The sequence below is a fragment of the Copidosoma floridanum genome, unplaced genomic scaffold, assembly GCF_036245765.1.
Source record: "Copidosoma floridanum isolate Cflo_tuat_1 unplaced genomic scaffold, Cflo_Japanese_pri ptg000009l, whole genome shotgun sequence".
Lineage (NCBI taxonomy): Eukaryota > Metazoa > Arthropoda > Insecta > Hymenoptera > Encyrtidae > Copidosoma > Copidosoma floridanum.
In genome coordinates, this window is record NW_028321886.1 from 7,325,236 (window position 1) to 7,340,552 (window position 15,317).

Here is a 15,317-nt window from a genome sequence, read left to right on the forward strand (position 1 = left end):
GGAAATGGTCCTGATGCTCGGTATGCGCCGCGTGCACACACAGGCCAAGTAAAATACGTGTATCGTTCTCCATGGGAGCGAAGGCGGCGAGGGAGCCTCAATGGAGGAGAAAGTGGATAGCAGGGAAGCTTTGTATATACATAGGGAGGAAACAGGTAGACTACTCGATATGATGATAGACAGCATCAGCCGGGGATAAGCTGTACTATGGGTGGATACGTATATATGTATATACATGTAACTACAAACGGAGGGCCAAAGAATCGGCAACTTTTGTATAACGTGTGAATGTGCGCTGTACCTATATATACCTATACTCTCCTCTGCACGCCCCGAGAGAGCGAGATAACACACAGTCACGGACGTGCTTTCTCTCTCTCTCTCTCGGCTACCTATCTACTCGGCTGCAGAACTTCCAACCCCATCCCATGGTGTATATATATATGTTATATTGTACACACAATACCTTGCAGCCTATCTCCCTCTGTTGTACGCGTCTCTCTCTCTCTCTTTCTCCCTGTAGGTATATATATATACACACGTCGAAAATTTGAAATTCGCATCTCGGTGTACTTGCAGTATATATATATGTAAGCGCAGCATCCGCTCACTGCTGCTCGTCACTCCAGTCACGTGGCATCGTAATGCTCTGTACAGCTCTACCTCTTTCTCTCTCTATCTATTCGAATGCATATATATGGTATACCAATCCTATATTCATCTATCCGTCCATCCCCCAATTCACTGCACAGCATCTCCGCTATACATATAGAGCTGCCGGTATATTGTCTATCTATAGTATCATGTATCATACACTTACTCCGAGCTTTTATCTCATGGCTCTCTAAGTGTGCGCGTCGATTTGGACTCTATGTTTTTGCAGTATACGTTATCATAACTGTCAAAAAATATACAGTGTATATAGGTATCGCCTCGTGTATACATTATTGAGTCCGGCAAGTTGCGGTCATTGGGCGACAGGTTACGAGTTGGAGTTACGGCCGCATATTATGTTTATGATCGATTTCCGCGTCTCTATTTTTCTTTGTTTGCCATGCTTTTTTTTAATTTTTTTTTTTTTTATTCTTAGCGCTAATCAAGTTGGATGCTCTTCGCGTGCTCTCTCGAGTTGGTAACACAGTTACTCTCATTATATTGTTTCATTTGAATGAAATGATTTTCATGTGCGAACGGCATGACACCGATCCTGGCTGGTGATAAATTTTATCGTCTCTTGTACGTGTACCTATATACACTACACGCGCGCGTCCACCCCGTGAAGTTTGCATTATACCGTCAATTATGAAAATTTTTTTTCAGATAATTCATTCAAACTGCCGGTGCGATATCGAGTGTATAATAGAAAATTTATCTCTCAACGCGACTGTAACACTTATTTTACGGCCTCGTTTACAACTAAAATTCAAGGGTTTTTTTTTTTTTTTTTTTTTTTACAAGAGTACAAACAAACGTCATTATGAAATAATTATTTCGCTTCTTATATACTTTATCCATCTTGATGTTCATTGCAACCGGGAACTATCGTTGTGTCGCGTTTTAGCACATTGGGTGCATATAATTGATTGCACAGGTAAATGAGAAGGGCATAAATATGTAATTTTTCCTGCAAGAGATTAAAATTCGACAGAGCGTGGATGTAAAAATACGGTTCCCAACAAAGGATGCGCCGTTTGAGGAAAATCAAAGGGATGCGAGTAGAAAGAAAAACTGCGATTCCTCTCCTCTGGGTGGATGTGAAAAAACATCATTCCGAATACAAAAACAATGCTCGTTCAGTGTTTCACTTGGAAGCGAGACCAATCTTTCCATGTGAAATGCCTATAATACATATATACCACGGGAATACACTTACATGTGCATCGATTTCTCATAAACGACTTTTATTTTTTTTCACTGGAGCTATTTGGGTTCACGGGTCAAAACGAAATTACATTCTTTTTACCGAAAATAAGTACTTATCCTCCATGGCCGAAATGTTCCCTCATGCAGTTGTATCGAGTGGGTCTAAGTACCGAATAATAACGAAACAATTCGAAAACTTGTTTTTCCAATAAAGAGAAGCAAACACCGCGACGCGACGCTCTATACTTGTACACTCTGGTTTCCTTTGTTCGTATAACAGTGAGTCGGAAAATTGTTCTCGCCGGTGCAGGTGCGTTGACAATTATTGTGAAATCTTTTAATAATTTTTTACTCTAGTAAATAAAAACAACCATCGCTCGCTCCAGCGAGTCGAAAAATAAAATCATCTCGATGAAAATGAAAAAAGGTGTTTTGCTTACCGAAGAGCAAAAACAAATTTTACTCGTGGTACTTGGGGGAGGGAAAAAAAGGATCATTGTTTTCAATCAGAAAAAAAGCAAAAAATTGCTTGTAATCGAGTCAACTCCAATCAGAACGGTTCGATCGTGCTGTTGTATTGTGTATTATTGACAATCAGTTGAATCAAAGTGCACACAACAACGAACGCAAGTGATGAAGTGGCTTTTAGCGTGCACGTTTTTTTTTTTTTTTTTTTTTTTTTTATCCATACGTCTTATGCGGGTGTTTTTTTTCTCTTTGGTCGATTTTCGAGCACAAGCTTTTTTAGCTGAATCGCCGGCGCTACTAGCAGATATCGGCCGAATGTATGTAACTCTAGATCATGGCGCGCTGCCGGCGCTCATCGAACGCCGCCGAAATTTATTGGTCTTTGCCCGGAGGAAGGAAACGGCTGAGAAAGTTGCCAAACGAATTACCCGCTCCGCAGTACGCGACTTGTCCCACAAAGCGAGGATAATATATAAATATACGATCTTGTGTCTGTGGGTATTTGTCAATCATTTGTCAAAAATATTGATGTTTATTTTATTCTGAGAGTACAATGTAGATTTTTTTTTCACGAATGTACGGCCCACGAATACCCAACCGTGCCTGAAATTTCCATCACTCGTTTATTAACAATGCATCAGCAACAAAGCGATTGCGAAAAAGCCGGAATTAAAAAATTCTTCTTTCACAGAAACGAGTATTAAAACCGAGATTAAAACAGCGCGTACACACTTTTTTTTTCTCGCAAGCTTAAACTCGTAGCAGTAACATTTCTTTTTTTTCCTTTTTTTTTTTTTTTTTTTTTTTTGCAAATATATTTTAAAAATTCGTTCAACGTTTAAAGAGAAAAAAAACAAAAGGAACAGATCGACAGTCGTGTAACGGGATGCATAAAGCTTAGGCTAATAAAACTGAATGAAGTAAAAGCACATAATGGGATGGTGCGGGCTGGAATGCTCTCCCATGGTTGTGTTGGCGAAGAAAAAGAAAAAAAAGAAATTTCGTGCCTTTGTTGAACAGCTCTCGGGTACGCGGTGGGAATTTACGGCTACGTGAGATTATGCGGAAAACAAAAAATCAAGAATCAGAGAATGATGGCACGAGTCGAAAATGAAAAGGAAAAAAAAAACACACACACACACAGAAAGAGAGAGAGAGAGAAAAGTCATGAAAACGCACGTTTTCTGCGGATTTGTCGCAGAGAGCGGAATGGCCGGCGGGCTTTGAGAAGCGGATTTACGGCCACGCGCGAACGGTGCATGGAAGCGACGAGGGTATAGAATATGGAGTCGGGGGGGACGGGGCGCACAGAATGGGGGAACAATGTGCGTAATGAGTTTGGCCCGAGGCTCTTATAATCCTACCGCGATTGTGCGGCTGTCGCTGGTGCGGGCTCTCGATATGAATAATGGTATTATTTCTTTTTCGGAATGAAAAGCGAAAGAAAGAGCCCCGGCGGCCCGTCACAGCGCCGGCCTATCGCAGCCGAGCCGGCTTAACCCGCAGCTGGGTTCCCATGTATCTATACAGGATGTATACGCATATGTATGTATACATATATCGGCCGTAGGTTTACTCGATCGCCTTGAAAAAGGAGTCACGGTATACAGAAACCGTTTTTGTTTTCGATGTCCATTATTTCATCTCTATGTATATTTCGGTCACAGTAATGTACTTAATGACATACATATTGTAATATGTAGGTTACACTGTCTGCAAGACTAATTCAAGCATATATACCACAAAGTTTGAAATAGATGTTTTTTTTTTTTTTTTTTTTTTTTTTTCCTCATTATCTGCTTGCGTAACATTATTTCTCTCAATGATGGATTTCGTGTGTACTTTACGGTACGCTAATTATACCTTTGCAGCGGCGTATGGAACACACTGTAATGGGTTCCCATGGATCGGCAACATTCAGCTTTTTATTCTACATTATTTTTTACAAACATTTCACGAATTTCCGCCGTTACTGTGAAATGTTGATGTTTTGCAATTACAAACACAATTTCATCTTTGTTATGTTTCCATATGCGCTACCCAGTATTTGTTTACCCATTTTAGCTGTAGGTATAGCTACAAATATGTAGTTTGGAATGTATAAATGTAACCTGTAATAGCTTGGTTGTACACATATATTATAGCGAAGCCAAATGGTTCTCTTCAGCACACCCGTGCACTCGTTAGTGGCATTCATTTGGGAGAAATCACACATATACATCTGATTATACTTATACCGTAATGTGTAGGGCCACCAGAGTAAATAGCATAGAAGATTTTTAAAAAATGAGTTGGTGAAGAAGAAGCTAATCAAGAGAATCAGAGCAAAAAATATAGAGAGGAAGGAATAAAGGAAGAAGGCGTATGCAATGTATAAGGATGAAAGAAGCAAAGGAGTGGCAGAGATCCGTGCGGTGTTCCAGCTGCCAACAGTAATATCTCTCGACTGCAAAAGTCTGGAGCCCAGCCAGCGCGTATATGTATAACGTACCTGTAGTATGGGCCATCGTGCCTCCCATGCGAGCATTTAATATTACCTTATTGCCCGGCCATGCTCAATCAAAGCTTGCAACTGTACGCTGCATATATGTTTGAGCAAATGCATATTATATATGTTACTTATTTTACACAAGTACATATTATGAGCTATTCTACGAAAAATCTTTCGCTACACTTACTGTGATTTTGTACAAGAATTAATCGTAATTTTCGTACCATTGTGGCACATGTATACCAAATATTGTTGAATAATCATCGGTTATTTTTTAATTCAACATCACTATTTGACTTCATACATGTCTACAACTTTATAAATTTGTAGCTTACACGCAATAAGAAAAATAATGAATTAGCTGGCAATTGAGATTTGTTGGGTTGAAAAGTAATGTTTTGTTCCAGCTACTGAATAAATCTTGTAAGATTTAAACGTTAACGAAAAATTAACAAATTTTAAACAAAATGTATACAAAAGTACATACAATATACGTAGATATTCGCCGGAGAAAGCAGCTTACAAATTTTCAATATGCCATATTCCAATATGTTTGTTGAGGTGTATGCATTTGTGCGCATATTATAAATCAAAGCTTGCAGAGTTTGTCCCCGTATTTGCTCATTTATATGATTGCTGATGATTTTGCTGTCCACGAGCAACTAATGATGCTAATGTGTTGCCCGAACTTTGAGATCGCAGACCGGCAATCAGCTCATAAATGTTACATGCATATGCTTACAAATATACATAATAATATACTCAAATTTACTAGTAGACGCTTACTCGTGTACAAAAACGAGGTACTGTTGCACGTGGACCATAATAGCCGCAGCTGAAAGTGTGTCATGCGGAATTTAATGTACTAACGTGTATTACAACAAAAATTATTTACGTGGCATTTAGTGACAATGATAAAAATAACAACAACAACAACAAAAATTATGAAAATAATAGCACCAACAGCAAGTTTTACACTGTACTCGTAATTATATATTATATTCCTTCATTTGGCAATCTTTTATAATGACAAATGAGATTTTGTTTTTTCATGAGGTATATTTTTCGAGTCTTATCTAGAGTCTAGAGCATAGATTAATCGAATATGGTCGTAAACACAGGTCTGAAATTTTCTTTCTTGAAGGCTGTAGAAAGAGGTTTACAGTTGATGTTCATGTGCTGTAACGTATGACAATGTCTTTTTTTTTAACACTCTTGTAGAGCTCTTAAAATCGGAAACATGATAATTTATCCTTAAAATGGAAATTCATCTTTTAATCCCTTTTTTAGTTACATGACTTTTTATTGAAGATTTAATTTAGTGCTTCATTATTGGTATTTTGTAAAATTCAATTTAATGGTAGGGTGAACTGCGAAGGGATGGATTTAGATCTGCTCTCAGTTTCTTTAAATATTATTTCATCGTAACAAGGTGACCAAAATTAATTATTTAATTCACATCAGTATCTTAATGCTATCGCGTGATGAGTGTTACACGTCGTTAGACTCGTTGTATTTCGTTAAAAAACATTAGGCCACATTTTTACTGGTACAATGATTTTTTACTTCTTTAGTTGCATGGCGTTATGAGCTTTAAATTCGAATATATTTTCTTTTAATCTTACTTTCTCGTAAGGAAAAAATGGAAAGGAATAATGGAAATTGAAAATTAAAAGTAGAGATGAAAATAATCATAAGCATAGTTTGTGGACTTATAATATTCACATATATTTATTTACTTACTAACGATCATGCTCTATATACAAGTAAAGTAAGTACTTTGTTACAAATATACAGTATATCTACAGTAAATCTGCATACTACAGCAGAATGGTTTTTTTTTTATTCAGTTTATGTTACATAATATTTTTCGCGTACGCCCGCGAAATTTGTTTACTCTTGTATGAAATAGCCGAGGAAATGGCGCTAACGCAAATTCAAATAATAATCTCGTTGTTAAAAAAGATTCATTTAAAATATCGATATATCATTAAATTCATAGTATATGTACAAATACAATTACTTTACACGATAACAGCAAAAATACAATTAACATAAGTTATTTGTCAATAATTTTTTTATCATTTACGCCATATATTTACAAGTTTTACTTAAGTTGTAGAAACGCTCATTAAAAATAAAAAATACATCTTCTTAAATTGACTAACTATAAAATCTAAAACATTACTTTCTACATGAATTTGTACAATTGTGTCTCGCAATTAACCATATTAGGTAACCCAACTAATGTGTTCACCCAATGTAAACTAATGTAAGACTTACAGTACTCAAGTTTATATTCGGGTAATTAATGATACCTAAGTTAATCGAACTTTTAAGTTAATTATAAAACTAAACGCTGTTATTAATTCAGTCTCAAGATCAGAGGAAGCTTACTTGAGAATACTGTCGCATTTAAGAAATAATTAAAAAATTAATAATAAATAATCGTAGTAAGATCTTTTCGCTTGTTACAGCTAATTTATGATACCTAAGTAAATCGAAATTTCAAGTTAATTTAAAAAACTAACCGCAATTAGTGTTTCAGTCTCAAGGTTGGAGGAAGCTTTCTTAAGAATACAGTCGTATGTAAGAAATAATTCAAAAACGAAAAAATAAATGATCATAGTAAAATCTTCCTGCTTGTTACAGTCAATTTACTATACCTAGGTTAAAAAAATAAGTGGGTGAGCTATTGAATGCCTGTGTTTTGCGCGCCTTTTTTTGAGTGACGATTATTGCACGTTGAAGGAAACATAGCCATACATTGTGAGCAGTTCACCCAGAGTCACGAGACATGCTGATCATAATAACGCACTTTGAGCTGTTTTGGTATACGAAGTTATGTTGACCTGTAGATATAGTCTCCTGTCCAGGAGAGTTACAAGGGATTGTAGAAGACTGTTTATGAGATATAAAAGGTGAAATTGCTGTATGTTTGTTTAGAGATTATTTATGTTACCGGCAAAACTGAAAAATGGCATGTTGAACTTCATACAATATTTTGGGTAAATTAGAAGAATATCTTTAGATATAATTCTGATCGAAGTTTATTTGTCAGGCAGACAAAGATCACACATCCAATTGAGCCAATCTGAGGGTGACACTGTCACTCCATAACAAGTATCATGTACTCCGACATGACACTTTGTACAGCTCAGTAATTTGTTGTTTGGCTGTACATAACAACCAAACCCGTGTTGATGTGTGAAAACCTGTAAATCACATTGAACGTTATTCATATATTGATATTATTTTAACTTAAGTATCGTGTTACAAATATAAAAATTGTAAACCAACTTACCCAGATTGGCGAGCTTTCAGGTGACATTTTAGAGCATATAGCACAATGGGGTGTGCGATGTACCCAATAAGAGATCATTTCTACCTCATTTTTCCTTGTCACTGGTGTTCGAGGTTTTTTAAAAACAGGAATTTCTTCGTCAGTCGCAAATACCCTTTTGCGTTTAGCTGCTCTTCTACTAGCATCAGGGATTTGCGACCGACTACTTTGCCCAAAGCCAGACGCCTCATCAGCTTGATCAGGTACATCGCACAGCTTTCTTTTTTTATTCTTTATACTAATTGTTGCTGGGCGCTTCCTTTTCCTGCACTCAACAGCAAGATCCTCTACACTGGGTCGTGGAGCTGTTAGTTTTTTTGTTGGATCTTCAGGGTGGTATCCTACATCCTCCCCCGAAATCCATGATTTATATCTAAAAACGGAAGAATAAAGAACTTTAGAAAACGCAAAATGTGTAAACATTTAATGAAACATTAAAATAATACTAAACATACCTGTCGGGTTGAAAGCGACGCACAAACGGTTCCATCGAGAGCCTCACCATACTTGTATGGCAAGTACAATGGACGGCTCGCTTACCGTACTCTATCCACCTTTCGGTAGCGAAGTTGGTGGACTCGGCACAATTAAAACCATGGTTGAACCCTGCATGGTAGCCATATGGGAATGTCACCATGATTTCTCCTGCCTCTTGAGTGATCTGTTCAACACATTTTATATTATTTGGATATATTATAACAAAAAAGAAGAAAAATGTATAAAGTAAATACCTTATCAAATGGGATTCCGTGTCTTCTGAGCGCTTGGGGCGATATCAATGACATCTTATGCCGCAAAAAAGCTGCACAGCTTTTGGATGCTGGTTGATATATTTCACTCGCCAAGCGCTCAAATTGTCGTCCATGGTCAGGAGGGATGGCATACCATGTTTTGGGAGCCCCAAAATGTAGATAATTGATGGAATATAAATCTTGATCTTCGGTGTGCCACGCAAAAGTCGTTTTCCACATACCGAAGTATAAGTACGGCGTGGTCACACCCTCGATCGATTCTTTGGCGCAGTCAAGTATCGTGCCTAGATGTTGGATGTTCCACTCTTTGACATTTTTATCTGTCAAAGAGCCTGACACGTCTGCGCCATAAATGGGGTTACCGTAAGTGACGTTCTTCCAGTACTTACGCTCCAATTCTTCGTGACTAGAATGCATCGGTGTTTGATGCATTCTAGTCTTCGCGAGCGTCTCGTACTGGCGAACAGTCATCGCCTTACGCTTTTTGTTTACTTGATAATATATTCCATCTTTACCATCTACATTTTGCCTTATTGGAGCGGGGATGATCAAATCCATCTCATCGACATTGTACCCCTGTTTTCGAGGTACCCAGTCTTTGGGTGGAATGATCTTCGCCACTCCAGCTTTGTGGGCTCCCTGGCTTTCCATGTATTGTATAAACCGAGGCATGTCACGGAATTCTTCCATGCTCGGTTTAAACACCATGATTTTAACGTCACTTGTCGCTTCGCATGCCATTTTACTCTGAAATCACAATAATTATCTTAATACTGTATTGAGAGAAAGTGATTATTTTCGAAACTTTTTCGAAGTTTTATTACTTTTGAGTGCTTGAAACTATGTTTCAGGACTCAACAAAGTATAAACTTTGTAAACAGTTTGTACAGAAGATACTAGAAATTTTTTTAAAGGGTACGCTTAGTTCTTTCGATATAAATAACTAGTCCTTAATTAGCAAAATCGAGTAGTTATGTTAATTTTTTTAAGTGTTATTGCGTTTAACCGCTCTATACAGGTTTATAGTAGTAAACAAAGGATGTGAACTACAAATGTTTGGAGAACTCTTTTACAGCGTATGTTTATTTAATTTCTGAAGTTTGATTAGCGTAATTTACTGTAATTAAAATAACTAGATTGAAGCAACGACGTAAAATAAAAAAAAAATTTGTAATTCGAATTTTTTTGTTCTTATTGTGGTTTAAGACTTTCCGTTAAATAAAACTACATGATATATTCTCGTCTTAGCAAAAAAAAATCCCTTGTTACTATAAAATGTTATGTTAATGTCAAAACTTGTATATAGTCTTAGAAAAGTAATTGCTAAAATGTACAAAAATACAAAATTTTCGTGAGTTATTATTATTTATTGCAAACCAGAAAATTTTACCCTGCATTAAGTTTTGTAAATATTTTTCTACATAACATTTCCAAAATAATTATTTTATCTGATGTTAAAATCTTTCTACGAGGCCTTAAAATTACGATAAGTTCGAAAAATTGACGAAAAGACTACATTTTCGCTGAATAACTAAACATTTACTGCAAAAGGGCAAAGTGTGCTCTCCTAGAAGTTTTGAAATTATAAAGTGTACATACTGTTTTTAAGAGACATTGTTTCATTGATACTAAAAAATTGTTTGGGGCCCTTAACAAAACTTCACGAAAATACACTAGTTCCATAGATTGACAAAGCATGAATTGCAAGTTGGCAAAGTGCAAGATTCCAGAAGTTTTTAGTTTATTATGTGTACCGATTAATGATAAAGTATATTGTTTTGTGACGTACAGTATCTAGAACCTTTGTAAGTTCGCGCCCAAGACTCACCTCTCACGGCGCATGAGCAGCGGATACAGAGTATAATGATCACCTTTCGGCGGCGGGCCAGAGCGTTATCAGCTCTCCCGCTCCCTCTCTCTCCGATCAGCCTCCGAACCTAACGCCACGCACGCGACTGCTCTCGCCTTGAGACTCTAATAAACGAACATATACTTTCTTCCACGTGTATTCAATCCCCTTACACCCCGAAACTCCACAATTCCCACGTAACAGGAGGTTGTAGATAACCCGACCCCCAATTTTTGGCGCTCGATGTGTGGCGAGTTGTGTACGACAAAGTGATGGAAAATTTTTTTTTGGTTTTCTTTCGTCGTCGGGAAGCACCCACAGTGCAGTGTAAGTGGAAATAAAAAGAATTATCGTGAAAAGAAAAGTGAAATAAAAAAAAAAAAGAATTTAAAGAAGAAAGAGTGAATAATAACAAGAAAAGAAAAAAAATACAGTGTTAAGAAGACACACGCGGCGAGACACGTGAGAAACGAGCAGGTGTCAAGTACCAGCGTGGGCGCTCAGCAGCCATCCAGGAGGCCGGCACCGTCAGGAAATAAAACAATGGAGAGCCAAAACACGAAACTACATCACACCACGCACCCTCTGGTAGCAATATTTTTCTTTGGACACTTTGTTACGGACACGGAAATGCTTTGGATCACACTGCTTACAATACTGTCCAGGTAGATAAAATTTATATAAACGGTAAATAATATTACTGCTGGGCGATAAGTTTTATCAAATTGGCCCATAACAAACAAATACAACCAAACAAACAAAAAAAAACACAAAAAAAATAACCAAGCGAATAAAACAAAATGCAGTCGGGAAAAATTGATAACGTTGTAGGTGGGGCGGTGGACCGCTTAGCAGACGCGGAGGTCGTAACAGACGACAGTTTATGGTTACAATTTTGCCACGATCCCGAGGTGGTCAAAGAGTTAGAAAAGTCGAACAAAAAAACAAAAGACTTAATTGGAAAAATTTTTAAGGGCATGAAGACGGTCGTACTAAGAGATAAGAAAAAATAGGGCCCTAGGCAAATGATTAGAGGAAACGAAGCCTCAGAATCATATATAGAGCCCCTGCGTAGTGATGATAATGGAGAGGAAGGGGATGAGTCAGATAGGGGGCCCGCTAGGAATCAGCTTGGCAATTGGAGAAGGGAGACAGAGTTGCTCCAGAGATGGCCAGAACGGGAGGGGGGAGAAAATGAAAGAGAATTCCACAATAGAGATAGAAGGAAAGCTAGACCGATGCCGGAGTTCGAAAATTTTAAAAATAACCAGGAGAGGTGGGAGCAAACAACAGGTGGATCTACACACAGATCGCCGCATCACCGGGAGTATGAGAGGAATATAAATTACTCAATTAAAGAATTGAGCACAATAATCCCAACAATACCAATATTTACAGGGGACCCAATAAATTTGTCGGCGTTCACAAGGGTAGTAAGGGCAATAGGCCGACAGGTGGACGACAGAGACGTCCTATATTTTTTGGCAACACTATACAGCAGGCTAAAAGGTCGAGCGGCAGCACATTTAAATGATAGAATCACACAGTTTGAGTCTATTGAAGAATTTCTCGAGGAGGTTACGGAAAGGTACGGGGCCATCAGTAGCACAGAGACAGTTATGGCAAAAATTAGGTCAGAACGACAAAGGGATAGGGAATCTGTAGAAGAATACTCAGATCGCATGCAAAAGTTGTTTAACAGGGCTATGGGGCTTCAAGAAGCAAACCTTGAAGTTTCTGAAATGTTAAGGCAGGAATTTAAGAAAAATGTTCAAAAAGAAGTAGTGACCCAATATATATTAGGCCTTAATCCCCCGTACAACCACGAAGTTTCTATGCATAGGCCCATAACGCTAACAAAGGCCATTACATTGGCATTGAAAGTCGAGGATATGATGGCTATGAAATCAGCTCGAGTAGACAGCAATAAATATGAGAGATGGGAAAAAGAATTTAACAAAAAGGAAGATGAGGTAAACAAGTGTAACTATTGTGGCCGAATTGGGCACAAAGCAGAAGAGTGTCGTTCATTGTGGCACGACATAGAAAAGGGGCTGCTAGTGAAGAAAGGTCGCGGTGAGGAGACCAGAACACCGTACTATACAAGGTACCAGGATAGGGGTGAAGAAAGAAGAGGTGGAAGATCATATAATGATAGTGGAAGAAGACCCGGAGACTACAGACATAATAATGTGGCTCAGGCAGAGAATAAATACAACTACGGCAGATATGGGAGAGATTTTGAAAGAGGGTATGCTTATCGCGAAAACAATAACAACAATAATAATAGTAATAATAGTAATAATAGATATTATGAGCCGAATGGCAGAAATTACGGCCAAAGAGAAAGTGGCAGGGATGATAGCCAAAATAATTATGATTGGAAAAGTAACGAGCGTTATGAGCCTAGACACACAAACGGGACACAAGACGCAAGGGAGGCTGAACCTAGACGGGGTGATATCTCTAGTAAACAGAAGCCGAATTTTTAGAACGATGCTCGAAGTACTCCCCCAACATCGAGCATCGGGAAAAAGTGGCTACGTATTTTAAAGGACCAAAAGTAAACGATGTAAAAATTGGAGAAAAAGAAGAAAAACCCATACAGTCGGAGGTGTGGGGAAAGGAGGTAAACGAAAACAAAATTAATACTCGTCAACAAATCGAACCAAATTTTAAAAAAAATCTAAAAGATAAAAATACATCGATGGGAAAAGAGGACAAGAAAGAAGTCACGACGGTATTAATTAACTATGCAGCAGTAGGACGCAGACCGCCAACAGTAACGCTGGAGAGTGAAGATTTCCGAAATAAAAGATCAGATTTCTATGCTGACACGGGTGCTGAGATCTCGATACTAAAAGAAGATTATATAAAAGAAAATTCGCCATTGGATGAGAATGTAAAAGTAAAAATAATTGGAGTAACTCATGGAGAACGTGAAACAAAGGGCACGGTGGACACAATGATCCATGGTATGAAGTGCACTTTCCATGTAGTCCCGCAGGATTTTCCGATCGAAGTAGACGGAATCCTTGGATGGGATATGTTTAAAAAATACAATGGCGAGGTGAGCGCAAAAACAAATACACTTAGCCTAGGTGGTGTAGAAACCCCACTGAAGACGGCAGAATATTTCGAGATAGCAGCGAGATCCAGGCAGGTTATATATGCAAGAGTCAAAAAAGAATTCGGAAAGATTCAAGTTGGATTTGTGCCACTTCAAGATGTGGGAGAACATGTGCATTTTGGAGACTTTTACGGCACTAATGATAAAGGTAAAATATATGCGGAATGCGTGAATTTTTCAAACAAAAAAAGGAGAATTACAGTACCGAAAGTGGATCTGATAAAGTGCGAAGAAGTGAAGGAAATGGAAATATCTGGCAACGGGGGGGGGACGGCGCCAGAGAAGAAGAGACTGCATTTGTAGGCTTGCTCGAGGAAGTCAAATTGGAAGAAAAAGAAATAGAAAAAAAATACAGATTGAGATATAAAAGCGTAGATGGAGATAAAGAAATCGACACGTACGCGGAAAAAGACCGTGATATAAAAAGTGTCGAAGAAAGAATTGAAAAAATTATGACACTTATCGACACTGAGGGCTGTAACGAAGAAGAGTTACAGCACGTAAGAAAATTAATATCGATGAACCCGTTTGTGTTTGGGTTGGACGGAGAACCGTTAAAAACAACTCATTTAATTAAACACAAAATAAAGACTACAACAAATAAGCCAGTAGTGGTCAGAAGATATAGATACCCGCCCGCGGTGAAGGAAAACATCAGGAGAGAAATTCAAAAATTGATGGATTTGGATATAATAGAACCGTCAACGTCTCCATATAACTCAAATATATGGATAGTACCTAAACCGCTAGGACAAAACGGCGAGAAAAGGTGGCGACTGGTCACAGATTTCAAACAGCTGAACGAAATAACTGTTGGAAGCTGTTACCCACTACCCATTCAAAGCGACATATTGGAGCACTTAGCGGCCGCTAAGTACATCACAGTAGTTGATTTAAAGAGTGGATTCCACCAGATTAAAATTCAAGAAGAGGACGCGCATAAAACTGCACTCTCGGGACCCGATGGGCACTATCAATATAAACGTATGCCAATGGGGTGCTCAGAGTCACCAAATACATTCCTGAGGGCGATAACGTTAGCTCTAGCCAATCTACAAGGGCGAGAAATTGAAGTATACATAGATGACATCAGGGTGTTCGCAGCAACTCTCGAAGAACATGAAAAACGATTCAAAAAATTGATAGAAAGACTGGCAAAAGCAAACATGACCATAGAGCCAAAAAAATGTCAATTTTTGAAGAAGGAAGCAAAAGTCCTTGGTCACGTGGTTGGAAATGGTAAGATAAAGACGGACCCGAAGAAGATCGAAGCCGCAAAAGAATATCCAAGACCGACAAATTCAAGGAAAATTAAGCAGTTTCTTGGATTCGCGGGATATTACAGGAAATTCATAAAAGATTATGCAAAGATAGCGCGACCACTCTCTACAATGACAAAGAAAAATACGGAGTTTAAATGG

At 38.0% G+C, this 15,317-nt stretch overlaps 2 protein-coding genes across 2 annotated transcripts in view; one reads left to right on the forward strand and one right to left on the reverse strand.

The window, feature by feature from the left end:
- LOC106635915 (semaphorin-1A) overlaps nt 1-15,317 on the forward strand; it is a 123,489-nt gene that overhangs the window by 70,671 nt on the left and 37,501 nt on the right. The gene's annotated exons all lie outside the window — the stretch shown is intronic.
- LOC149375258 (putative lysine-specific demethylase 4A) lies at nt 7,873-9,658 on the reverse strand. Its single transcript, XM_089589707.1, has 4 exons — nt 8,897-9,658; nt 8,621-8,826; nt 8,127-8,538; nt 7,873-8,037 (listed from the first exon to the last, which is right to left on the reverse strand). The coding sequence occupies exons 1-4, from the start codon at nt 9,656-9,658 to the stop codon at nt 7,873-7,875; spliced, it is 1,545 nt and encodes a 514-aa protein (XP_089445833.1).